This window comes from Nyctereutes procyonoides, unplaced genomic scaffold, assembly GCF_905146905.1.
Source record: "Nyctereutes procyonoides isolate TBG_1078 unplaced genomic scaffold, NYPRO_anot_genome, whole genome shotgun sequence".
NCBI lineage: Eukaryota > Metazoa > Chordata > Mammalia > Carnivora > Canidae > Nyctereutes > Nyctereutes procyonoides.
The window spans coordinates 8,899,811-8,927,701 of record NW_026575133.1 but is presented as its reverse complement, the minus strand read 5'-3'; the positions used below and the strand labels follow the sequence as shown (position 1 = coordinate 8,927,701).

At 37.0% G+C, this 27,891-nt stretch overlaps 1 protein-coding gene across 1 annotated transcript in view; it reads left to right on the top strand.

Moving 5' to 3' along the window:
- Positions 1-27,512, top strand: part of CFAP43 (cilia and flagella associated protein 43) — a 111,605-nt gene extending 84,093 nt beyond the window's left edge. The window contains exons 24-38 of the mRNA XM_055300310.1: positions 547-753; positions 2,589-2,678; positions 2,974-3,054; positions 3,686-3,811; positions 6,810-6,929; positions 9,116-9,223; positions 11,130-11,216; positions 12,789-12,877; positions 14,849-15,062; positions 16,198-16,310; positions 17,313-17,472; positions 24,062-24,226; positions 26,077-26,157; positions 27,003-27,156; positions 27,346-27,512. Of these exons, the coding sequence (XP_055156285.1) occupies positions 547-753; positions 2,589-2,678; positions 2,974-3,054; positions 3,686-3,811; positions 6,810-6,929; positions 9,116-9,223; positions 11,130-11,216; positions 12,789-12,877; positions 14,849-15,062; positions 16,198-16,310; positions 17,313-17,472; positions 24,062-24,226; positions 26,077-26,157; positions 27,003-27,156; positions 27,346-27,512 (1,962 nt within the window). The remainder of the gene's footprint in view (positions 1-546; positions 754-2,588; positions 2,679-2,973; positions 3,055-3,685; positions 3,812-6,809; positions 6,930-9,115; positions 9,224-11,129; positions 11,217-12,788; positions 12,878-14,848; positions 15,063-16,197; positions 16,311-17,312; positions 17,473-24,061; positions 24,227-26,076; positions 26,158-27,002; positions 27,157-27,345) is intronic.
- Positions 27,513-27,891: the final 379 nt, after the last annotated feature.

The following is a 27,891-nucleotide window of genomic DNA, read 5'->3' as shown; positions in this document are numbered from 1 at the left end:
CTGGCTAGCCCATTTAGGTCCCCTTCCTACCTGAGAATGACCTGACTATACAGAGGAAAAATATTGTGTGTTGTTGTGCTTTTCTGGGAAATTGTCCAATCTCTATAGGCCATCCTTTCCTTACCACATCTCCCCTAAACACAGTTTCAAAGAAAAGTCATTTCCCAATTTAAATACCACATATTGCTTTTTAAATATTCTATGATGAATTTTTTAGAACATATACAAAAGTTGGGAGAATAGCCCAAAGATCTCCAGGTATCCGTCACCTTCTTCAGCATTTATCAACATACCTGCAATTTGAGTTATAGTTTACATTTCAGAAAGTAGATTGTGATTAAGGCTATTGCCTTAATCTTACCCATGATAGGATGTGGCTGTGGATTATTGATCCAATAAATGACTTACTATAAACTGTATTTTAGAAATATTAACTTCTTGATGATTTATAAGGTGATTTTGGAGGAAAATTAAAACTGCAAGACCATGTTACCAGTAAAGATCTATAACATGCAATGTGTTCTCAGTGTCACATTGATATTCTAGGATGTCATTTACAAAGTAAAAACAGCTTTCAACCATGAGTTTGATGCTGCATATAAACAAAAAGAGTTTGAAGTTGCACGTGTGAAGGAAAAAAATGTAAGGATTCAAGAAATTATTTTAGATCTGGACTTGGAAGAAGTGGTCTGGCAACCAGAATTTGATGATTGTGAGAAGCCAGAGAGAACCCTCGTTGTGGAAAACAAAGAGGTACTGGCTAGCTGCATCATCCCTTGCCTCTTCCCTCAGGACATTCTCCGGAGTTCTTTCATATTCATCTCCTCATGGGCACTACTGGTAGTGACTGTATCAGGTGGTATTCTCGGTCACAAGAAACAAAAATAGTTGATATTGCTTCAGCAATAATGAGAATTTCTTTCGGAATCCTATGGAATCTAAGGGAGATTTGGATGTCAAGCCTAGAAAGAAGCAGGGACCAAAGACTGGAACCTTGTGGGGAATCAAGAAGTCCACTTTCTTTTTCTCTTAGCTTACTTATTTCTGCCTTTTACCTTCCTCTAGCAGTTTCTATTTTACTTCTCCTCACCCAAGTGGAAAACTGGTCTAAGCTAGAATCTCTTGGTCCCAATATCTCATTTGACCCGGTTAGGTCCAGAGCCCAAAAAGTTTGGGTCACACTGTGGGAGAGAGGCTGACAAAACTCCAGTAATTATCTGGGTCATTAAGGCAGTATGGATCCCAGAGAAAGGGGGTTCAATGGTCAGCCTTTCTTTTTTCTTAAGAGGGGTGGGGAGGGGCAGAGGGAGAGAGAAAATCTAAAGCAGGCTTCACGACTAGCTCAAAGGCCAACATGGAGCTCAGTTTCACCAACCTGACATCATGACTGGAGCAGAAATCAAGAGTGAGACATTTAACCAACAGCCCCCACCCAGGTACCCCACTGGTCAGCCTTCTTAAAAGGTGTTTGGCTAGAGGTGGTTACAAGTAAATGCTTAAAGAAAACAATTTAAATATAACCATATTTTACTTCTAAAACATAAGAAATACTAGAAAATATTTTTAAAAAGTCCTTGCTCATATGAAACAAGTGTGACTTCTTTGGAACAAAAAAGGTAATAGTATTGCTTAGAAATAATAGCAAACACTTATTCAGTCCCTATTAAAAGCCAGATACAGTTCTAAGTGCCCTAGGTAGATGGAGACTAATTTATCATTATAAGACCTTATAAGATAGGTACTACTATTACCTCTATTTTACAGATAAGGAAACTGAGGCACAGAGAGATTAAGTAGCTTGACCACAGTTACAATGTTAGTAAGTGACAGAGTTGGAAACCGAACCCAAACCTTTATCCTTCAGAGTACATCCTTATCTCTACAGTCTACTGTACTTGCTTAAGGAAATCATTTCTTCCAGAACCAGACTCTTGCCAACCTGACTCTGGAGCATAGTAATAACAAGGACCTCACTCTGCAGCTCTCACTGATAATCCTGCTGTGGACAGTTCTTGTATGTGCATAATTAGCTTCACTACACTTGCTTCTTCTGTAATCTCCTCTACATCAGGAGGGTGATCTTGTTACAAACCAAACTTATGATGTCTTTCCCCTGCTTAAACCCCTGCAGCGGCTGCTCATTTCTCTTCAGATAGCAAGTCCCTTTGTGACTGCCTACCACAGCCCCCTTCCTCTTCAGCTGCTCTCACTACTTGCTCTGGGCTGGCCACATTTGCATTCCCATAATTGCTTGAATGTTCCAAGCTATTGACCTTTCAGGGCCCTCATCCAACAGAATTTAGCTTAGAAGACACTCCTTTGAACCCCTCTCTTGCCCCCCTAGTCTAAATCAGATCCCTGCTATAATCTCTTTAGTAATGGAGAAGAGCTGTGAGTTAATAGAGAAGTTATGATTGATTTTTTCAATCCTCTCATTTTAGATCTCCTCTTTATTCCAAGATAGGAAACCTGGATGTTTCCTTTATCCTCTTGATACTTTCTAACCTCTTCCTTGGTTTGTGTGGAAGGAAGGTTTGGTTTAAATTTTGTAAAAAAATAACAGCGGAAAACTACATTTTCTTTTTCAGATTGCAGCTCAGAAAACTCTTAATCCGTGGCTAAAAGCCAGAGCAGAATTGACCATGACCCATGAAATGGAGCAACAGCTTCTGACACAGGTATGCAGTTTTGCTCAAATGTACCTAAGACCCTCTTTCTTTAGGGATACTTGTTGCTAATTTGGTTGTATAGTCTTGTACTTTACTCCACTATAGAAACACATCAAGACATTTGTCATGGTCAGAGGTCCCTGGAATCTCAGTGGCTTCCTTCTCCTCTTCTCTCCATACCATTCACCACCCTCCCCAATTCTAAATGCAGTCATTCTAACATTGGATAGGAGTCTGCCTCTGGTGCCACCAGAGGGCCAGATCTCTGTCTCAGCTGCCCTCCCTGACCCTGGCTCTTTTCCAGGGTCCCGACACAAGGTGCCGAGCCCTGATGGACATGATGGGAGGAGTCCTGGAAGTCAAGAAGGAAGATATTTTGAAAATGGTAAGATTTCTGGACATTCTTATGGAAGGTGGAACAGGGTAGAGAGAGCTACTCAAATTTGATTGTTCTTGTCTATATTAACCCAAGTTTTAGAAATTCTACAGCAACAAATATACAGCCTCCCAGGACCTCATAAACATACCACATTGGATGAATAAGAAATTTGAAACCCCAGGCTTGCTTCCCCATCTTACATAAAACAGATAAAAGAACAAAAACAAGCAACCATAGTGGTTTTGGTCTCTATAAGAAGCAGTGATAACGTTGCATCTGTAATTCTCTGAACAAGAAACATTCCCTTTGATTTCTGTCATAAGTGTTTCTGGAGCTCAGGTGTAGTTCTAGTTTTGAAGATCTCAACACACATCTCTGAAACTGTCACCTAAGAGTCTCTGTACATCCCAAATTACCCAACCTCACTTATATCACAGAAAAATAGCTGTAACTTTTTCATATCCTTTAATCAAAGTGTCAGGCCATTGTCTTACCAATGTGAAAAACTATCTATAAAGAACTATATACTATTTTAAAGGGTTCTTTTTTTTTTAAACTGTAATGATAACTCTGAACTTTTACCATACTGCTGTATTTATGTTTGAGCCACAGAGTATGCTTTCCATTTCATCTTCAGGTGATTCCTCAACCTCCTTTCATGGCAAAAGCTGATACTCTGTGGTCTGAAGAGGAGAGGAAACAATTCAAAGACTATGAGAAGAAAGTCAAAGAGTTAAATGAAGAAAGAGATAAGTATAGAAAGGTCAGAGGAGCAAAGAATTAATAAACCCTACCAAGGTTTTGTTTCAATATCTTTTCAAATTAGGTGAAAAGATTCCCTCAGTGTCATTAGTAGCTTAAGAATACTGTTTCAGCCTAAATTTTCAAGAGAACTTGGGGAAGTGGGTAGAAATAAATTTGAAGAGGTAGCACAATTTGAAACAAAAAGAAAAAAAAAAGAAACAAAAAGAACATATTGCAACAGTCATTTTGTTTTCTTTTTAAGTTCTTGTTGATTTCATCATTTCCCACATTGTTACAATTCATTTGGTCCTCCTTTCATTGTTCAAATGTTAAGGAACATCTCTTAGAGTATGTTCTAGGCACTGCTCTGTGTCTTCTATATCTGTTCGAGTTCAGTAATAACTCCTGCTTGATTTCTTCTCAATCCCAAGGAGAGGACTTGACAGAAGAAGGACAATCAATAGCAAATACTTTACAGTTCTCACCTGAGATATTTGCAAAGTAGTTCTCCTACTGTTATCTCTTTGCATCACAAAGAAACATTCCCACATTAAAATTGCTTACAATTATAATAAAGATATAAAAGCTGATGGTGTACAGATAAAAATATCTATTACTCTGTGAAGAAGGTAAAATCATGCCATCCGTTGGAGGCAGGACACTTTGTCAGCTTTATAGTAGCTATATCTCATGAGCAACTTCTTTGAACCTATTGTTACCCTGTTCCCATTTTTATTCACTGCAAACCTCTAACAGTGCTCTAACATTTCATCCAAAGATAGTATTTGCAGAAAAGCCAAAATGATCAGTCTTGAATGCAGTAAAAATTTCAAGCAGTTAGTGGTGGCATTTGTTCCTTGGTCTTGTGTTGTGAAAATAGTCTGCTGCCTACCCTCTCACCTCCCTGCTCCTTGGTCGTCCTCAGTGGGTAAAAGCCCGCCTTGACTAAAGCCCTAGTCAGCGTTTTCTGCACCTGCACCATGCAGTGGGGAGAGAAAATACACTGACTGCTTTCCCTCTAATGACCTTAGTCTTTATTGGGTCCTTAGAGCTGTTCAATGATACTATTCCATTCCCCACCCCACCTCCCCACCTTAGTCCACGTCACCTGAGGGAGCTTGTCAAATATGTAGGTTTGATTCTGTCATCTTGAGGAAATGTAAGCATCCTGAGGTTTCTAACAAGCAGCTTGGTGGTGTGGCTTGTGGCTGATCAGAGGACAACACTTTAAGTAGCAAGATCCTAAGAGGAGCACATCACACATTCTCCTCTGTCTCCAAACTTCCAACACCTGACCTCCTCAGCTCACTCTCACCTTATTTTCTATTTCACTGGGAGGAGAGAAGTAACTAGAAGAGATTTTCCTTACTCTCCTGTCATATCTATCCTCCACCTGCCCTGAACCAGTAGACTCTCCCTTTCTGTTTCTTAGGGATGAAATTCCCTTGCACCTGCCCAAACCCGGTCTTCCAGTTGTATACCCAATCCTGTCCCATCTTACCATTCAATGTTGTGACTCTGGCAATTTACCCCTTTGTCCCACATCAGTTTTTCCCTCCAGCATAGACATATGCTGTAATATTATACATTGGATACATCTCTCATCTTATGGAAAAGAAAAGGAAAAAGGAAAAAAGACTCCTTTGAAGAGGATTCTGGAATTCTTTCTATGATTCTTGTGACTTTTGAGTTAGTCTGAATTTATTTCAAAGTGAGTTAAAAGGGGGGACAAAGTCCCCACTTTTCTGTCAATCCAATGCACACTGCCTCCTCAGCAAATGCCTAGAAAACTCTGTGTCCACTATCTCCAATTTATCTTTTCTCAATCTATTGGAAAAACCTTTATATTATGGAAAATGTCAAACATAAAAAACATGGAGAGAATAGTGTAATGACCCCCCTCATCCAGTTTCAACAATTATCAAGTCATGGCAAATCTTATTTCATTTTATATCTCCACCAATTTTCCCAACACTAGATTATTTTTTTGCCAATTTTTATTTTAGAATTATTCAAACATACAAAAATGTTATATGAATAGTACTATCTGTATACCATATACCTATGTCAATAGTCCATCCGTATACCATGTATCTGGTATACCCATACTATATACCTACACCCACCAATTTTTAATATTGTAACATTTGTTTTTTGTATTTTCTTCCTGAATTATATATATGATATCAAAACTTCATACTATTACCTCTAATTCCAGTTCAACATAACATAAGGTTCTTCTCTCTTTCCCTAATTTAGTATTTAGAACTTCCTTCTCAGCGCAAACTCTAGTTCCCTCCCCCCACTTGGATAGGGGCTCTCTCTCTCTCTCTTAAATAAATAAATATTTAAAAAAATAAATATAAATTTATAGCTTTCTACTTACCTACTGTGTGCTTAGCTCTGCATCTTGGTGGAATCTCAGAAAAGGGGGGGCAGGTAGAGGGAGTGGGTGGGACTTTGTTCCCCTGATACAGTTATTTTGGAGACAACATATACTGAAAACAAGAACAAGTATATGTGTTATGTCTGTATCCGCCTATATCTAATGTATGTTTCTATCTCTGTCTCTACCTATATATCTACATACTCAGTCTTTATTTCCTTAAAATCTAAAAACTTCCATTAAGATAGGTCATGGCTTAAAAAAAATCAAGATTATTTTTAGGGTACAGATTGTGTACCTGGAAATTTCTGTCTTAAGGAGGAAGTCAGAATTTTCTAGAAAGATTTGCTGTGATTTGTTTTACTAGGCTTATCTCTGCCTGCACCATTAGCCATGATCAGTTATTTCCTTTTTTTTTTTCTAGTATAATCTTTTTAAAGCAAAAATCTCAGACTCACAATACATTAAACAGATCCAAGTGGAACATCTCTGGTTGAAGAGGGTGGAGGGCCCAGGACCCTTCACAAGGCCTGTTCTCCCCCAGCCCCTCCCTTGCAGCAAAATGTGAACACCCCTTCCTTTGAGCATTTGATTTTCCTAAATGTTAACTTTGCTATTGGCTTCCTTTCAGTCGTTAGAAGCAGAAATGAAGAAACTTCAAAACTCCATTCAAGAAAGCACACAGAATTTTGATGAACATTTGAAAAGACTCTTTGAAAGAAGAGTGAAGGCAGAAATGGTTGTTAACCAGGTAAATAAAAGCTTTAGTTACACGACCTTTTCTTTTAAGGAGCCTCCAGGCCCTCTCTTTGTTCTTAGGAAAAAGACCAACACCCTTTCTAGCACCGTGGTCCTGCTTCAGCCTCACCTGCCACACTTCTTCCTCTGGTACCCTGACCACACCAGTATGCCATGCCCCTTCCTCCCAGCTCTGCCTCCTGGCCTGCATCTACTCATCTGTCAAGTCCCAGCTCACAGGCCAGTTCCTCAGATTAGGTTAGAGCTTCCCAGTATATGCTCAACTCTTTAACTTTCTGTTACTTACTGCAACTGAATTTCAGTTTACATTAGATAACTTTTTAATGCTCCCAAAACTATAAGTTCCATGAAGTCTGTCTTTTTCATCCCTGTATCTTCAGCAACTAGCAAAGGGCTAGGCTCATACTATGTGTTAAATAAATGAATAATCTACCTGCCCCAAAAAATCCAATGAAAAGTCTGGTTTAATCTGATTCAGCAGTAGGAATATAAATGAAGTGTACAGTAACTAGAAACAAGAAAACAAAAGAGTGAAGCCTTTAAATTCTGAGGGAAGGATCCCTGGGTGGCTCAGTGGTTTAACGCCTGAGGTCCCAGGATCGAGTCTCACATCGGGCTCCCTGCATGGAGCCTGCTTCTCCCTCTGCCTGGGTCTCTGCCTCTCTCTCTTTCTGTGTCTCTTATGAATTAAAAAAAAAAAAATTCAACAAATGATAATCATTGCAATTACCTAAAATCTACCAAAGTTGTTTAAATTTGTGAATTGGTGATATTTTAAAAAGAAAAATGCCTATCGTTCACCTTCAGAGGATAAAAGCCAATTCATTATGTAAAAACTGATAAAGGGAAAGCATCATGTATTGATTCCGCCTTCCTATATAAACTGTACCACTAGGTAACTATACTGCAGACAAGGAGAAGCATCTGTTTATTTATAAAAGAATTTTAGTAAGTGAAAAGGGAACAATAAAAATAGAATTTTGCAACTCTTCATAGATAATGGACCTAGATATGGAGTGTCTACACTTACAAAAAAGGCAGACACCCTAATATTATTGTGTCCTGATCAAAGAACATAGTATCATCTACAGTATTGCCAAAAGAATCAAACATGGGTCTGATCAGGCCTCTGATCAGCTGCCATTTTTCAGAAAGCACATGAGATGAAGGATACTGAGGAACTCACCATTATGTATGCAGATAGCAAAACCCAGACAAGGTAAAACTACAAATAAATGTGAAGAGAGGAAAGAGGTGGAAGGGAACTAATGGATTATAAGAGATTTTTTAAATGTGACAATTTTTTTAATGGGCAGGTTATGCTATTGTGCCTAGAGAGCTATACCTGGGTGATAAACCTTAAAGAAACACAAGGGAGTGATTACTGTGAATGTCAGGAATGTGGTTATCACTGGGCTTAAGATTGTGAAGGGGACACACATAAGGGGGCTTCTGGGATGGGAAGGTTCTATTTCCCGAACAGTATAGTGAATGCGAGGGTGTTTCCCTTTGCAATAACTCATTAAACTATACATTGTCTTATGTATCTTTCAGTATATATGTTTTATCTTATAATGAAAAAGGTAAAATAACTGAGTAGTTGGTGCCTCAGTCTGTATTTCCTTTTTCTTTTTTCTTTTTTTTTTTTAAGAGGGAAATGCTATTTTTTTAAATTTTTATTTATTTATGATAGAGAGAGAGAGAGGCAGAGACACAGGCAGAGGGAGAAGCAGGCTCCATGCACCGGGAGCCCGATGTGGGATTCGATCCTGGGTCTCCAGGATCGCACCCTGGGCCAAAGGCAGGCGCTAAACCACTGCGCCACCCAGGGATCCCATGTATTGCCTTTTTCTTAAAAAGGATTTCTCTTATTTGTATGTCATAAACCTGCTTGATGAGAGTCAAGTCTGACCCTCAGTAGAAAATCCATTCTCAGTGCACCTGGGTGGCTCAGTCGGTTGAACATGTGCCTTCGGCTCAGATCATGATCCCGGGGTCCTGGGATCAAGCACCGCATCAGGCTCTCTGCTCAGGAGGAGTCTGCTTCTCCTTCTTCTGCCTGCCACTCCTCCTGCTTCTTCTCCCTCGTCAAACAATAAATAAAAATCTTTTTTTAAAAAATCCCTTCTCAAATAGACATAGTGATCATTTTCTCCACCTTTTAAAATGTTTCTACAGGAGGAATTGAAAATAAATAATCTTGTATATTCTTTACTGTTGGATGAAGAAATAAACTCCAGAGAAGCATTTCTGAACAACTACCTTGCAAGGAAGCAGGAGGAGAAAGTAAGAATAGTATCTGATAGCTTGAGTACAAGTATTTTCTAACAGACATGTTCCTTGTTTAACAAACTCTCAGAGGCACCTGGGTGGCTCAATGGGTAAAGCACCTGCCTTCAGCTGGCGTCATGATCTTGGGGTCCTGGAATCGATCCTGAATCAGACTCTGCACTCAGCACAGAGTCATCTTGTTCCTCTCCCTTTGCTCCTCCCCCTGCTCATGCTCACTTGCTCTCTCAAATAAATATTTTTTAAAAAAACAAGAGCTCACACACCTAGACCCTTCCTTCCTTTCACATACCTCTCAGCTGCATGTGTTCCTTGGCTCCCTGTCAGGGACTTGGCTCCAGGGTCAGGTGAAAGCACCCGCTCTTATGTGTTCATGCATGAAGTTATATGATTCTGCATCTATAATAATTTACTCAAAAGAAATCACGAGACTTTCATATGACATATGATTTTATAAAATGAGACAATATAGCTTCATGGTTGAAAGGACGTACTTTTAATCACTGGCTGGCTGTGGGACTGTGGGACCTTGGACAGAACATATAACCTTTTAAGCTCTTTGCAAGCTCCTCTCTGGGGATATTGTTCTCCCTGGATCACTTGGAACCCTAAGGTTTGCTGAACATGTAAGTAACATGTTACCTTATAGAATGAAAAGCTGTCATATTCTGGAAAACTCTAGTAAATAGCACGAATAGATATGTTTCATTAAAGACACAATGAATGCAAAATGCTTGTCACATAATTTTTAAAGATGTCATTTTTATTAGTAGTATTAATAAAGAATATTTACAAATGAATGATTTAAAGTATCATATATATGGCACATGAACTTAGTTTTTGCTAAAAGCCCATTAAATAGCATATGCAAAGCACCTTCTGAATGCAGCCCTATTCATAGCAACCTTGCAAGTTACTGGAGTTCTTCCAGAAGTGAGGAGACCATCTTAGAGGCTACAAATATGTCTAAGTCACTCATTAGAATCTGAAACAGCAAGACTTGGAAATGCTTATTCAGAGCTTGATACATATAATAAGGAATCAGCCATTATCACTTGTATTTGTCAGACTCTCAAAGGCAGGCAGGGGGTTGGGAAAGCTTTATAATGGAATGAGGAGAGAGTTTCAGATGCACCCTGATTAGAAATTGTTGGCATGACAGGGCACTCGGCTCAGGTCGTGATTCTGGGATCCTGGGATCAAGCTCCATGGGGCTCCCTGCTCAGTGGGGAGTCTGCTTCTCTCTGTCCCTCTGCTTCTGCCCTGCCCCCCCCCCCCACACACACAGGTGTTCACTTGCTCTCTCTCTCTCTGTGAAATAAAGTCTTTAAAAAATAATAATAAGTTGTTGGCACAGGGAAGTCAGGGGCAAGTTAATCAGAAGACAGGCAGCCTATGTGATTAATTTGCGGAGCATATTCAGCTTTCTCTGTTTGGTCCTAAGCCAGAAATGGTGGCAAAAATTAGGAAAGTTGAAAGTTATTAATCAAATCCTGACAGTCTGGGACTGATTGCTGCTGAGGATATGGTTTGGTTTCCTGGCTAGTTGCTACATGGGTTGTGGGTCAGAGTTCTATTTGTATATATGGTCTGGCCATTGCCTGTTTATATATTCAGTCGGTCAGAAGCCAGGCCCATATGAATCCCAAGACTGCAGTTTTATCATCATACTTCCCTGCTCCATAGTCACACACTCACATAGCGGGCTGTACTTAGGACAGGTGATTAGATGTTTGTTCTTTCAAAGTCTCCAATTGATTAACTTTCTGCTATGTTATCTATAATGGATATTACACTGACATATTTATCTTGTACTAGGAAATTTCTAATTTTTAGCATCCCCAATATTTTTGTTTATCCTGAAAAACTCAGTTCCAATGACCTATTCTTGATGTTATTATAGAACCAGTCTTCAGAGGCCATCCAGAAATCCAGAGAAGACCTTGATGTGTACAAGGAAAACTATGACAACTTATTGGCAGAAGATAAAGTGAGAGCCATTATGTTACCCACTTACCAATGCAGTAGAGATGCTGCTTAGATTTGGGGAAGATTCAAAGGGATATAATTTAATTTCCTCATAGATTCCCCCCCCCCCACCTATAATTCTCAGTTATCAGTGAACTTCATTCTGAGCCATTGCTATTTCTGATAATCACTGTGGAAAATAAATTTTTATAAATTTCTCTGGTTTAAATTTTCTCTTGTACAAAAGAGAGAGAGAAGTCACCAAGACCTTAAGGCTTCTCAGACATTAAGTTGCAGTCCTCACTAGTTGGTCAAGAAATCATGTTAGTAGACTATGACCAGAATTTTTTTTTATTTAATTCCAGTATAATTAGTGTATAGTATTATATTAGTTTCAGATGTATAATGTAATGATTCAACAATTCTATGTATTACTTAGTTCTATATATTACACATGATATAGTGTACTCTTAATCCCCATCACCTATTTCACCTAATCCCCCTACTCACTTCCCCTGTGGTAACCATCAGTTTATTCTCTATATTTAAGAGTATGGTTTTTTGTGTATCTCTTTTTTTCTTTGTTCATTTGTTTCTTAAATTCCACTTATAAATGAATTCATGGGGTATTTGCCTTTCTCTGACTGACTTACTTCACTTAAGCATTATACTCTGTAAGTCCATCTGTGTATTTTGCAGATGGCAAGATTTCATTCTTTTTATGGCTGAGTAAATATTCCAACATATATATTTACATACATATATATATATACACACACACGTATATATGATGTAATATACACATATTACATCGTCTTTATCCTTCTATCGATGGGCACTTGTGTTGCTTCCAAAATTTGGCTATTGTAAATAATGCTGTGGTAAACATAGGGGTGCATGTATCTTTTTGAATTAGTGTTTTCATATTCTTCTTCAGGTAAATTCATATTTTTCTTCAGGTAAATTCTTCAGGTAAGTACCCAGTAGTGGAATTACTGGACCATATGTATGATGAGTAGTTTTATAATGTAAAAGAATAAGATAGAAAAACATAAAGAATAGAATAGAATAGAATACCATGCATATTTTGCATACAGGTATTTTGTTAAATTTTAGTTCTGAATGATTTCTAGAACCTTATATGAAATAATATTTATAATTCACAGAGGTACTTCCTATTCAAAATAAATCTTTGATAAATCCTTGTATAGTGAGTGATCACCCTTAAAGAAGTCTACTTTATAAATCAAATTTTCATGGATTTTTTAAAACAAAGTCATTCAACCCTATATTTTGAAGAGTATTGTCAACAAAGAAAGGGCTTCTTTTTTTTAATAAATTTATTTTTTATTGGTGTTCAATTTACCAACATACAGAATAACACCCAGTGCTCATCCCGTCAAGTGCCCCACTCAGTGCCCGTCACCCATTCCCCCCCACCCCCCGCCCTCCTCCCCTTCCACCACCCCTAAGTTCGTTTCCCAGAGTTAGGAGTCTTTATGTTCTGTCTCCCTTTCTGATATTTCCCACACATCTCTAAAGAAAGGGCTTCTGAACAAAGTTGCAATCCAAGCAATGATATGTCTGTTCTTAGGTTCTGGATCACAGTTTTAAAAAAGAATTTTCTGAAATTCCCAGTCATCAGGTGGATATACTCTACAAACTTTTTAAACGCCGACCAAGGTTTGTTTCTTCTTTGCTATCATTTTTTGAGAAAAAAAGTTCATAAATAAGAGGAGTGTTGTTAGATTTTGGCTTTTTCAGTCCCAACTAGATGGAAATATTCAACATAACATCTTTTATGTGAAAATGTTCAAGTGTCTTTATCATAACTCAGGGGTTTTTTTAGATTATTCTTACATCTTAAAGTAAGCATTGAAGAAAAATAATTTCATTTTTCTGAAAACTAAGTATCTAGGTAAGCACTGTACTATCATAGTGCTATGAAAGTAGTTCCTCTTAAGACATAGATGGCATGCAGATCTATAATTTTTCCCAAGATTTATACTAGCAAATATGACATCCTTGTAGTATGAATTAGAATTACATGTAAAAGGCTTCCAGAACAAATAAGTTTGGGGAAATACTAGGTTAAAAGAAAAAGTTAAGCAATTTACTGAAGAATTTCTCTTTGTTTTTGGCCTTTGGATCTCCATGTATAAAAAATAGAGAGGTGGCTCAATCAGTTAAGCATCTGACTCTTGATCTCTGCCCAGGTCATGATCTCAGGGTCACAAGATCTAGCCCCTAGTCAGGCTCAGTGCTGAGCATGGAGCCTGCTTAAGATTCTTCCTATCTCTCTCCTGCTGCCCCTCCCCTGCCCCACTCCTGTGCACGTGTATGCTCTCTCTCTCTTAAAAAAAAAATAGAGTAAGCAGTATTTTCCAAACATATTTGACCACTTAGGCATCTCAAGTGATTGTGTTCATGAGAAAGTTTGGAAAATGCCAGTATAAATGACTGAAAATAATCATTATCAAAAAGGGTTCTAAAATATCTGAGCTTTTTTTTTTTTTTAAAGATTTTATTTATCTATTCATGAGAGACACATACAGAGAGGCAGAGGGAGAAGCAGGCTCCATGCAGGAAGCCTGACATAAGACTCGATCCCAGGTCTCCAGGATCAGGCCCTGGGCTGAAGGCAGCACTAAACCACTGAGCCACCGGGGCTGCCCCTAAACTATCTGGATTTTATACTGAGAGTAGCATTAGAATTTATTTCACATATTTCCAAATTTTTGCAAACTCAGATTTCCATAATTCTCAATCAAAGGTAAGCTAGAAATCATGGAACTGGTCACAAAAGTGTAGGCTTATTTGTGTCTAAGATACAAACTCATTCTCTCACCTTTAACAGGTTATATGCAATCCAGGAAATTCAATCTAGAACATGCCTCATATCTTGGTTTCCCTATTTTTAAAGGAGTGAATCATAATAAGTCTTGTGAAGAAAGAAGGAACACTTCCCACATATTGGGAGGCAGCAGTGGAAAAATTATAAGCTTCATTGTCAAACATAATTAGCTTCTAACTCTATCATCTATCAGACCTGGGGTCTTGGATCAACAGCTTCTCCCAGACTTCCCTCATCTAGAGAAAGAGGATAACAATAGTAACTCACAGCATATTGTAAAGCATCTTGATAGTGAGTGCCCAGTACAAATCTTTGCACATTTCTTCCCTTCCCAACCAGAGCCCAGGGAAACAACACTATTCTATTAATGTAGATTTTTAAAGGTGCTTCTCTAGTTCAGTTTATATCTGAAATACTCTAGGCTAATCTCATCTGCAACAAGGATACTAGCAGAGGATATGTGGGACGTAACCAGGGAATATCCACACTCCTCTTGGGCATGTTCTTGCCTTCGTAAAATACATGGAAGGGAGACTTCTTTAGTGCAGGTAAAGCTGCCAGTGCTGACAACATTTAAGGACATCGATACTCCAGCCAAGGTCACATTCTGGGCATCCAGGAAGTATGGAAGAAGGTCAAAGTGGATGCTTTTCTCTTTGGAATAATCCACCTACCAGCCTCCACTTGCAAAAAGAAAGTGTCATGCAATGTCGTACTGATGCTAAGAGTTGTATCATTTAACATTGATTTCTTGTGTGTGAGAATATCAAAGGTTGATGGGTTTTTATTGCTAATACCAGGATTCACAAACAGAAAATTCACTTAGACACAGCCAGTATTGTGCCTTTTGGAGAGAGACCAGAATCTGGGAAATTGAGTAAGGATACATTTGCCCAGTTAATGAAAGCCATGGATGACTTGGACAATATTAATAACATGCCAGAAGGCTTGGACCCCTCGGTCTGGGAACATTTCTGCAAGACCAGACGAGCGAAAGTGGAAAATGAACAGAAGGTATATAATAACATTTTATTATATTCAATTTCATTTCATTTCAGTGTACTAATATCAAATATATAGTTTATAGTGATCAATGCTTCCAGAAATTCTAGTTATTTAGGTTTTCCTGCTAGGATAGTAGTTAGTAATATTAGTAAAATGATGAGATAAAATATTAACTTTAGAGGTATTGAGGGCTAAGTATAGGTCTATACTTATAGGTCCATGCTGTCCAAAATGGTGACCCCTTGGCACATGTGGTTTCTGTTTACTTGAAATAATGTGGCCAGATTAAGACACATTATAAGAAGAAAATATATATGGATTTAGCAGTCTTAGTATGAAAAAGGAATGGAAAATGTCTCAATATTTTTTATATTCATTACAGTTGAAGTCATAATGTTTGGGATATATTGTATCAAATAAAATATATTAGTGAAATTAATTTCACCATTTCCTTTCACTTTTTATAATGTGGCTTCAGCAAAATTGAAAATTAAATACATGGCTCGCATTTATGGCTCATGTATTTCTCTTGGGCAGCACTATTATAGATACAAACTTTCCTTCTCCCTGCCCTGGTCTTGAGTTGTCCTCATCCCTTTTAGCATAGATTAGAATTATATTTCACTAGAACCTACTTTAACATTTGCTAGAATACTTTTTTTAATGTGGCAAAGGTAATAATTTGAGAATGTATTAATTGGGAAAAGATTCCTTCTTCTTGCTATTTCTTGACCACCCTTTGCCTCCTCTCCCCAAAATTCCCTAAATTCAGTGCCACAAGCATCAGCATGGCATGTTTTTGCTGAGGAATCTATGATTTTATCATTTTATCTAAGATGACAAGAACAAATTTTAAGATAAGATATAAGGAAAATTACAGTTTCTTGCATATTTGTTTTTTAGTGAGAAGCAAATATAATATTTTTCAAATTATTCATGGAATGTGCCATGTAAGTTTTAGGTATCTTATATTACATAATAGCAGGTATTTAAATTCATATTAATCTCCTAGAAAAATGGGCCTGTTAAAGCTTTGTATCTAAGTTAAAACATGTATGCTTTCTAAAGTTCTTTAAAATTAGTTTGCTTTTATTTCTATAGCCCCATATGCTCTGAGATGTTTGTGGTTTGGTTCCCTATTTAGGTAAAGCAGAAAGCGGCTGGCTTAATGGAAATGATGGCTTTCCTCCAGAGGAGAACAGAAGATGATGAGAAGTTGCAACAGGAAATTGAAAAAGTGCTCCATGAACTCACGGTGTAATTTGAAACTTTCATTCATGTACCTTCTCACAGAGTCTAAGGACTAAGTCTAGGACTAAGTTAGATTGTGTTGTCATGGGGCAGAAAGCCTACTTGCTGGTTTACAGCTGGTATGGGCTGGTCTCTCTTGCTGAGCTTTATAAATTCTATTTGAAAAAGTGCATTTTGTTACAGAAGACCTTACTTCAGAATGGAACTTACCTACGGGTTCCATTGCTCTTATTCGAAACAGGCAAGTGTTGGGAAAATCTTACTATTTCTAACCTGCTCCTTCCCCATAAAAATACAAAGACCTTCTTCCTGCTAGTCAGCACTTTGGGGCTCAAGGCACACAAGAAAACGCTGTGGAAGACTAAGCAGACATCCAATAAGTTCCCATGTAGACAACGAACCAGCTAATATTTTTTTCTTTAAGAGAGCTTGTTGTATTTTGCTGAGTGATTGGGATACTGCTGTAAGTCCTTGCTTCACTTCTTCCATATTTGCAACCACTTTGATAAATGCTTCTCTGATGCTCCCAAATTCATCATTATACATCATCCTCAGATCTAGACTATAAGGAGGCATGGGACTTAGCAAGAAATACATAGAAGTAGCACGCAGGTTAAACATTGTTAATAAAATATCAGAAGTCAATACATAAAGTCAGAACTTTAATAAATATGATATTTGGTAGCATCTCAATTTTTTCCACTTGCAACCAAAATTATATGAATCTTTTCTTAATCATAAAGCAAAAACTTTACTAATGTATTTTTGCCCATACCATTCTTTGAGCAGCCCAAGTGTTATTCATAGCAACAAGAGGAGGTATCATATAGAGACTTCCAAGAAAGCTCATCATCAGGAAAAGATGTTCTGCATTAATCTCCAATAGGTTTTCCTTCAGCTTAAGTTTGAAATTTAAGTTGAAAATTAAGTTTGAATTTTATGTTCTCAGATAATAGGTCAAATTTGAAATATATTACAACTACTTACTTTGAAGTCTTTTCAATGTAGATTGCAGGAGGAGAAAGTGAGATTCCAGTTGAATTTGACAATCCAAATTCTCCTTAAACAAGGACAAGTGGAGCTGGAAAATTTTCAGTTATTACTGGAGTATCCTGATGCTATTCTCATCAACAAGAGCATAATTGAAGACTTGAATTCAGTGATTCGGGTAATTATCATTTTTAAAGGAGAAGAAAGCCAACATGCTACCTGCTGTACCAAATTTATTCATTATTCTCCCATTTCTGTGATAAATAATTTTCATTCAGTTAAATCAGTGATTCCTAACCCTGGCTGTATATTAGAATCACCTAAAGAACTTTACGAATGTGTCCAGGCCCCACCCCTAGGCATAGTATTTTTTAAAGCTCCCAGATGATTCTAAGGTATAAAAAGTTCAGAACTACAAAGTTAAATGTTCAATCTAATATGCCATCATTTTGTTAAGCTCAGTCTACTTACCTAATTTTAGATAAGATTATATCATTGATTTCAGACCTTGCTTATTTTCTAATATAAGCATTTAATGTTATAAATTTCTCTCAAAGCACCATTTTAGCTGTATTATGCAAATTTTGACATTTTGTGTTTTCATTTTCTTTCCATTTAAAATATTTTCTAATTTCCCATGTAACTTCTTTTTTGATTCATGGGCTATTTAGAAGTGTGTTATTTAATTTCCAAATATTTGGAGATTTTTTTACTATGTGGGAATTACATACTAATGTTGTCATATATTTTACTTTATGCAAACGCTCTACGCCCACAAAACATTGCCATCATTTTTGCTTTAGAATAATTATCATTTAGAGTGATGAAAAATAAGAAAAAAGCGTTTTCTATTTCCTTCCATTTTTACTGTGTCAAGAGATATTTTTTTGTGTGGATTAAATGGTGTGTCTTGTACTGTAATCTTCTGCTTAAAGAACATTTAACTGAATTGCAAGTCTGCCTGTAATGAATTCTCTTAAGTTTATCTTTATCTGAAATTGTCTTTGATTCACCTTCATTGTTGATAGTTTGCCAGGTTCCCTGGATTGGCAGGGTTTTTCCTCTTCTTTCATCCCTTTCACTTTAAAGGTGTTCATTTTCTTCTGACTTACAGAGTTTCTAACAAGCAGTCTACTGTCTACTTTTAAATCTTTGTTCCTTTTTTTTTTTAAGATTTATTTATTTATTCATTCAGAGAGAGCAAAGAAAGAGGCAGAGACACAGGCAGAGGGAGAAGTAGGCTCCATGCAGGAAGCCCGACGTGGGACTCAATCCTGGGTCTCCAGGATCACACCCCCGGCTGCAGGCGGCGCTAAACCGCTGCGCCACCGGGGCTGTCCTCTTTGTTCCTTTTAATGTAATATGTCTGCCTTTGAGATTTTCTCTTTATCTTAGTTTTCAGCAATTTGAGCATATATCTAGGAGTGTGTGTATGTGAATACAGTCCTTTTAACATACCGCTGGCTTTGGTTTGCTAATATTTTATTGAGGACTTCTGCATCAATGTTCATCAGGGATATGGGCCTGTAATTTTCTTTTCTTGTGGAGTAATGCTGGTCTTGTAAAATGAGTTTGGAAGTATTTCCCTCCTCTTCTATTTTTACAAGGAGTTTGAGAAGAATTGGTATTAATTCTTCTTGGAATATTTGGTAGAATTCACCAATGGAGTCTTCTGTTCTTGGGCTTTTTATTTTGTTGGGAGGTTCTTAAATTCTGCTTCAGTCTTTAGTTAGTATAGTTTATTCAGATTTTTCTGTTACTCTTTGAGTCAGATTTTATAGTTTGCGTGTTTATAGACTTTTTCAATTTCATTTAAGTTTATCTAATTTGTTGGCATACAATTGTTCACAGTATTTCCTTATATTCTTATTGAATTTTGTAAGGTTAGTAGCAATGTCCTTAATTTCATTTCTGATTTTAGCACATTGAGTCTTTTCTCCTTTTCCTTATTCTAGCTAAAGGTTTGTCAATTTTGATTTAAAAGATTTTGGTTTCATTTATTCTCTCTGATCTCCTGCTTTCTATTTCATTTATCTCTTCTAATCTTCCTATTTCCTTCTAATGGCTTTGAGTTAAATTTGGTCTTCTTTTAATAATCTTATAAGATATAAAGTTAGATTATTGATTTGAGATCATTCTCCTTTTTTAACATATATGTTTACAGCTATAAATTTCCCTCTCAATACTGCTTTAGATGCATCTCATAAGTTTTGACATGTTATGTTTTCACTTTCATTCATGTTGAAGTATTTTCTAGTATCCCCTGTTATTTCTTCTTTGACCTATTATATTTTAAAATGTGTTATTTAATTTCTATGTATTTGTGAATATTCCACTTTTCCTTCTATTATTGATTTCTAGTTCCACTCCCTTGTGGTCAGAACAGATGTTTTGTCTTATTTCAAAATTTTCTAGATTTCTTCTAAAATCTATTAGGATTCATTTTATGACCTAACGTATGGTCTATATTTGAGAATGTTCCATTTGCACTTTCAAAGAATGTGTATTCTGCTATTATTGAGTGTGGTGTTCTTTATATGTCTCTTAGGTCTAATTAGTTTATAGTGTTCAAATCCTCTATTCCCTTATTGATCTTCTATATACTTGTTCTATCCATTATTGAAAGTGGGATGGTGGGGGGATCCCTGGGTGGCGCATCGGTTTGGCGCCTGCCTTTGGCCCAGGGCGCGATCCTGGAGACCCAGGTTCAATCCCACATCGGGCTCCCAGTGCATGGAGCCTGCTTCTCCCTCTGCCTATGTCTCTGCCTTGTCTCTGCCTCTCTCTCTCTGTGTGACTATCATAAATAAATAATTAAAAAAAAAAAGAAAGTGGGATGGTCAAATCTCTAATTCTATTATGGAACTAGTTCTTCAATTCTATTGGCTTTTGCTTCATATATTTTGGGGCTCTCTTCTTAAAATATATGTGTTTATAATTGCTATATCTTCCTAGAGAATTAGCCTCTTATCAGCAAATAATGTGCTTGTCTGATATTAGTATAGGCACCCCAGCTGTCTTTTGATTACAATTTGCCCAGATGATATCTTTCCATCCTTTCATTTTCAACCTATTTGTGTCACTGAATCTCAAGTTCTCTTCTGGGCAGAGTATTATTGGATCATTTTTTTTTTTTTTTTTTTTAAAGTACTCTTTTTTTTTTTTTTTTTTTTTTTAAATTTTTATTTATTTATTTATTTATGATAGTCACAGAGAGAGAGAGAGAGAGAGAGAGGCAGAGACATAGGCAGAGGGAGAAGCAGGCTCCATGCACTGGGAGCCCGATGTGGGATTCGATCCCGGGTCTCCAGGATCGCGCCCTGGGCCAAAGGCAGGCGCCAAACCGCTGCGCCACCCAGGGATCCCTATTGGATCATTTTTTAAATTGATTGTGCCTCTCTCTACCTTTTAATTATAGAGCTTAATCCACTTATATTTAAAGTAATTGCTAGTAAAAACAAAAAGGACTTTACCATTTTGTTATTTGTTTTCTATCATATTTTCTGGTTCCTTAATCCCTCCATTATTGCCTTCTTTTGTATATAGTTGATATTTTTGCAGAGTACCATTTTGATCCCCTTGTCTTTTACTTTGCTATATACATTTTAGTTGTTCTCTTAGTGGTTACCATGGGGATTACAACTGACAGTTTAGGGTTTTTTTTTTTAAGATTTATTTATTCATTCATTCATTCATTCATTCAGAGAGAGCGAAGAGAGAGGCAGAGACACAGTGGAGGGAGAAGCAGGCTGATGTGGGACTGGATCCCGGGTCTCCAGGATCACACCCCAGGCTGCAGGCGGCACTAAACCGCTGCACCACCAGGGCTGCCCGACAGTTTAGTTTTATAACAAACCAATTCAAATTAGCACCAACTTAGTTTCACTAGTATATAAAACTCTACTCCAATACAATTCTGTCCCTTACCTTTTCTGTTATTATCACAAATAACATCTTTATGCATTATGTGTCCATTAACATAGATTTATAACTAATGTTTTGTGCATTTTTTCCTTTATCTCATACAGGAAAAAAAGAGTATTTACAAACCAAAAATACAATAGTATTGACTTTATATCTACCTATGTAGTTGCATTTTTAATTTAATTTTTTAAAATTTCTTCTTATGACTTTGAGTTACTGTCTAGTGCCTTTTAATTTCAGGTTGAAGGACTCCCTTTAGATTTCTGGTACAAGAGGTCTACTAATGAAGAACTCCATCAGCTTTATTTTCTCAGAATATCTTAAATTCTCCTTCATATTTTGTTGTTAGTGTAGGTGCAAAAATCATTATCAAAACTGCTGATGGATACAATGTGAATGGAAAAGAGAAAGATCAAGAATTAATCCTAAAATGTTGGGCAACCCCGGTGGCACAGCGGTTTGGCACCACCTGTGGCCTGGGGTGTGATCCTGGAGACCCGGGATCGAGTCCCACATCGGGCTCCCTGCATGGAGCCTGCTTCTCCCTCTGCCTCTCTCTTTCTCTCTCTGTCTCTATGAATAAATAAATAAAATCTTTTAAAAAATCCCAAAAATGTTGGCTTTTGAGCAACTGAGTAGATGATACTGTCATTAACTGATATGAGAAAGACAGAACATGTAGTTTTGGGCTGGGACATAAAACAAAGAGTTTGGGCCTTTGTTAATTTGAGATACACATAAAACATTCCAGTGGAGGGTCATCTGGGTGGCTTGAGCATTTGACTCTTGATTTCAGCTCAGGTCATGATCTCAGGGTCATGGGATCAAGCTCTGCATCTGGCTCCTCACTCAGAAGGGAGTCTGCTGGAGATTCTCTCTTACTCTCTTCCTCTGCCACCCCGCCCCCCGACCCCAGCATGCACACTCTCTCTCTCTCTCTCTCTCTCTCTCTCTCTCTCAAATCAACAAAATTTTTAAAGACCCATTCCAATGGAAATATCAACTGGACACAATTTAGAACTGAGATATAAACTTAGAAGTATTCTATATATAGATCACATACAAATAAATACATATGAATTATCACATATAGATATTTACATATGCATAATTTAAGCCATGAGAATGCTTGAGACCACCTAGGAATGGGACGTTGGCCAATGCCCAAAGTCCAATTCTGATAGATATAGCAGAGAAGGAGTCAGTAGCAAAACTGAGAAGGAGTTGCCAGTGAGAGAGGAAACTTGAAAATCATGAGAGAAATGGCTCCAATGATAAGGAACTAGTGCACTATGTCTGGCCTGGGGAACTAGTGCACTTACTTGATAAGAACAGTGGAAAGTTGGGGCAAGAGGTCAAAAAGTTGACCAAAGGAGAGCAGAAAGGAGATGTGGTAGCTCTACAACAGTGTTTTTTAACCTTGGCACTATTGACATTTTGGGCCAGATGATTATTTGTTGTGAGAGATATCCTGTGTATCACAAAGTTTAGTAGCATCCCTGGCATCTACCCTCTAGATGCCAGTAGCAATACTTCCCTCCAGTTGTATCAGCCAAAGATTTCTGCAAACATAATCTTAATTTCCTATGGTAGGGCAATTATCTCCAATATTTGAGGAATGCTACCCTAGAGAAATACTTGAACTTAAAATTTTGAAGCTGGTATATACAAGATCAAGGGTATGATTGTGGGAGTTGGGTGTCTTTAGATGGAGAAGGGATCATTGAAAGTGAGAAATTCAAGGAATTGAGAGGCAAAGCTGTGATCAGAAGATAAAAATAATTTTTAAAAAGAATAGTAGGTGGCATGGTATAATATAGTGGCATGAACTACAAAAAGCTAAGCTTTTGAGGAAGAGAGGAAAGGTAAAATGTTAACTGATGGAACTCTTACACAAATTTATTTTAGAGACATTAGAGTTTCAGTATTAGCAGTCTGGGAGAACTTCATGAAAATATTCCTCAACTTCATGTAGGCAATTTGAAGTAAGTGCAATATATCTAGGTGTTTAAATGTATTTAACTCACTCAATTTTATTTTTTTTATTTTTTTGCTTTTCCACTAGCTACAAACCTGATATCATTGTGCCTAGCAGCATTAAACTACAATCCTTCGTGGGTTTTTTTCTTTTTTTAAGATTTTATTATTCATGAGAGACACAGAGAGAGGGGGGCAAAGACACAGGCAGAGGGAGAAGCAATCTCCCTCCCCGCAGGGATCCTGATGCAGGACTCAATCCCAGGACCCCAGGACCACACCCTGAGTTGAAGGCAGATGCTCAACCACTGAGCCACCCAGGCATCCCTACAATCAATCCTTTGTTGATAGTGTCAGGAAGTAGAGCAGAGTCAGGGTACAAATGCATACAGACTGGTAGATTGATGATGGCAAAAGGAGTTCCTGCCTTATAATTGGCATATTAAAGTAAATTAGCTATGCCATTCAAATGTATTTGATAATCCTTTCTGTTTAGTACCTATCAACTTTTTAGTGATCAGTCATTTTTTAAATATCTGCTACATTTTTAAAAGAAGATAGAAGAGTGCCTGGGTGGCCAGTCAGTTAAACATCTGACTCTTAATTTCAACTCAGGTTGTGAAATCAAGCCTTGCATGGGGCTCCATGCTGGCCATGAAGCCTGCTTAAGATTCTTTCTCTCTCCCTCTCCCTCTGCTCCCCCAACTCACGCATGTGCTTTTACTCTCAAAAACCTAAATAAAAATAATTTTTTAAAAAGATGATGGAATTACCTCTGTGATCCAAGTGTTTTCTAAGAATAGCATTCAGCTTCAGATATTCTGTATGCAGAGTCCTATGAATATCAAGATGTACTTTTTTTCAAGACTCAAGGACAGAAGAAAGTTGCTAGCATGATGGAAAGTAAAGATGTCCACAAAGGAATATTTCAGATTGAGTGGGAACATAAGAAAATGGAGATGGAAATGGAAGATCTAAATCAGAAGGCTTGGGATATTCAGATGCTATTTTTTTCAAGAGATCGTCAAAAGGTAAGTTCTCCCTGCCCCACCATATAATTTTAATTTCATTCACTAATGTATTCATTTATTCAAACAGTATCTACTAAGATGCCTCTGTAATATTAAGCACATTCTAAGCCAGTTGTTTTTCATGGATATGTCTATGAATTCTTCTGTCTTCCAAGGATTTCCTAATTGTCAGATCCAGGGGTCTGTTCCCCAGTTATCACTATCCCTCAACTGTCAGTATCAATTTGACCATCTTAACTGCTCATTCTTCTGGCTGTTTTCAACTCTATTTTCTTCTATTTTTCTTGCATGTCAGGCCACTCTGCCTCTTTTACTGAATTCTCTTTTGCTTCTAATTCTTTTTTTTTTTTAAAGATTGATTTATTTTAGAGACAGAGAGACAAGTGGGAGGGTCAGAGTGAGAGAGAATCTCAAGCAGACTCGGAGCTGAGCGGGAAGCCCCATGCAGGGTTCCATCTCATAACCCAGAGATCACAACCTGAGCAGAAACAATCAGACACTCAACCAGCTGTGCTCCCCAGGTGCCCTCTAAATTTTAAATATAACTATTCTTTACAATCCTGCCTTTAGCTCTGCTTCCTTCTATGCCCTCTCCTTTGATGATCTCGATTTTTCTAACTTCAGTGACCACTTCTAAAAGACTGATCCAAGTTCTCTATTCCTGATCTCCCTCGAGCTCTATTTTGACATTCCCACCTCTCAAAAGCAACCCTTCTTAATGTGCTCATTTCTGTTCTTTTCAATCACTTACTCAGGCTTATAGTTGCAGTCATCTTTGATTTCCCTCTCCCCTGTCTTTCAAGTCTTGCCTAGTTTACCTATTTATTCTTTATCTCCACTGCCATTAGCCTGGCTCAGTTTTTCTTTTCCATGATTTAGACTATTGTATAATGATCTAACTGGGGGACACCTGGCTGGCTCAGTTGGAATAGCATGCAACTCTTGATCCACAGGGTCATAATTTCAAGCCCCATGTTGGGTGTAGAGATTACTTAAAAAAATAAACTTAAAAAAAAATCTCCTAGCTGGTCTCTTGACCTTTGGGCTTTCTCTTATCCAATCTATACTATATGTTACTGTCAGATTAATATTGCTGTTCAGCTCTAATAACATTACTACTCTCCTCAAACATTTTAAACTGCAACTTCTTACCTGGCAAACAAATTATAAAATTTTTAGGTGGGTGTTCTGCACCCTTCAACCTAACTTTTCAAATTCATTCCCAGTGTTCCTCATATGCATCAGTATTATCAAACCAAACATTAATATTTTCTAGGATCTTACTCTGTGCCTTTGCTCTTTATTAGTTTTTTTTTTTCATTATTAGTTTTTTAACTTGAAATATCTTTCCTTATTTTTTTTTTCACATCCCAAATCTATTTTTCAAAGTCTAGTTAAATGCTACCTGCTCTAAAAAGCTTCTGGGTTTCTCCAGTACATTCTTTCTCAAACCACCTTTGAGTTTACATGTCACTTTACACATTTTCTGGCAACTAATCATGTCTACATGTTTTTTTTTTTTTTGAAAGCTATAGTCATATTATCTATCTCTGTATCTTCCTTAGTACCTTTAACTGGAACATTCTTAATTAATGACTCAAATTAGATAGACAGTATTTGGTGAGTTGAATAAAGGAGAAAATAAACTCTAGGCATTTGTAATTATTAATATACAGGTAAATTACCAATAGCCAAATATAAGTAAATATTATGGCACAAAAGTCAAATCAATCTTAGATAACTTTTATGAAATTGGTAACTTTCAAAACCAAGATTGCTTTATAAAGTTACCTATTGAAAGAATAGAGAAAAATATTCTTACATATTTTGGGTCTTTTTTCTTCTCCAAGTACCTAAATGAACCAAACTATGAGACTCTGATTGCCATTCAGATTGGAATAATGGAGCAAACCATTGCTGTTTTAGAGAAGGTAGGTCTCAAAGTTATTGATCATTATAATCCCAACAGTTGTGAATTATTTAAACAAAGTAATAGTGTTCCAAATAATGAATTCAAACACAGCTTAATAAAATCATGGTCCTTTTTTGACATTCATGATCATATAGAGGCCCCTGAATGGTGTCTTTGCAACCACAAAAAGTGTGGTAGACTGAAGCACTTATTTTAATACTAGAATTAACCCCTTGGGAGATATCTAAGTGTATGTGAATTCCCAGTTTCACATTAAGTTGTGATTTATGTAACAGAATGTTGACGGTCTTTCGTTGGCGTTGTAATGCCTTTGTTTTCTCATAACTGCTTAACAAATGCTCAGTGTAGATTGTATAGCATATATAAGATGGAAATGAAGTACTCTCAAGGCTTTATGTGTTTTAATATTCTAAAACATGGTATTAAAATATCATGCTACTTTTAAATAATTTAGTTACTATGTGCAGGCATTATGTTAGGCAGTAGGGATATGGTGATAAAATGATATCTTGATGATAATGAATTTAAATTTTAAAAATAGGGATCCCTGGGTGGCGCAGTGGTTTGGCGCCTGCCTTTGGCCCAGGGCGCGATCCTGGAGACCCGGGATCGAATCCCATGTCGGGCTCCCGGTGCATGGAGCCTGCTTCTCCCTCTGCCTGTGTCTCTGCCTCTCTCTCTCTCACTGTGTGCCTATCATAAATAAATAAAAATTAAAAAAAAAAAGAAACCTGTAGGCTTTTAAAAAAATAAATAAATAAAATAAATTTTAAAAATAGTGTCTTTATAAAATATTTTCTTTCAAAATTATTTTTTGGGGTGTCATGGAAACAAAAATTTCAGACCCACAAAAAGAATGTGGAAAACTGCAAAAAACTACTAAAAAAACTGGGAAGGTACAGCAATCAAAAAGATATAGCAAATTATACTCTAAGCTGCAATTTACGAGAAGAGCTGGTTGCTGTCTCCGAAAGGAAAGAGATCTGTAATGCAGTGGGTAAGAATTTTTTTTTTTCTTCACTCAACTGTAGGTTTTTTTAAAAGTTACTACCATTCCTGAAATCTGGTCAGTAGTTACAAAGTTACCAGCATTTCTTCCACATGTTTAACTGATTCCGAGTGCTGTTTCTATATTTGAATGCCTAGATAGTAATCCAACTAATTCTCTTCTTCATTTTTGGGGTAGGGTCTAAACTGACTTGTGAAAAGATTGCCAAAGAACGATATGAAAACATGATGGAACAACAAAAGTTAACAAATATTGCAAAACAACAAGCTGAACAAATTTTAATACTGCAGACTGAACTTGAACGATTAAGGATGAAAACATTTCCTGCTCTTGTTCAAATGTAAAAACGCTGGTGGAATACACAAGACAACCAATGATTTAAAAAATAATTTCACTTCATTAAAATTATATTTTTCTCCCATATCAGGAAATTTAAGTAGAGCTTCTTAGTTGCATTTTTAATAGCAAATTATTTAACTTTAATCATTATAAAAATGTTTGTCTTGCATGAATGTGTAAAATATCATGAATTGTTTTCATTCACAAGTGAACTGAAAATATTCAAAATGTATTTTACTCATTTTCTCATTAGTCTTGATGTTATTCATAAAAACAAAAGATTCTTAGCCACTCCTGGCATTTCTAGTTTTATAAAATTACCAGAAAACTTAAGAGTTAATGGAAGATTTTTACATTTTTCTCTATTTCCCAAGTTTTCTTCAG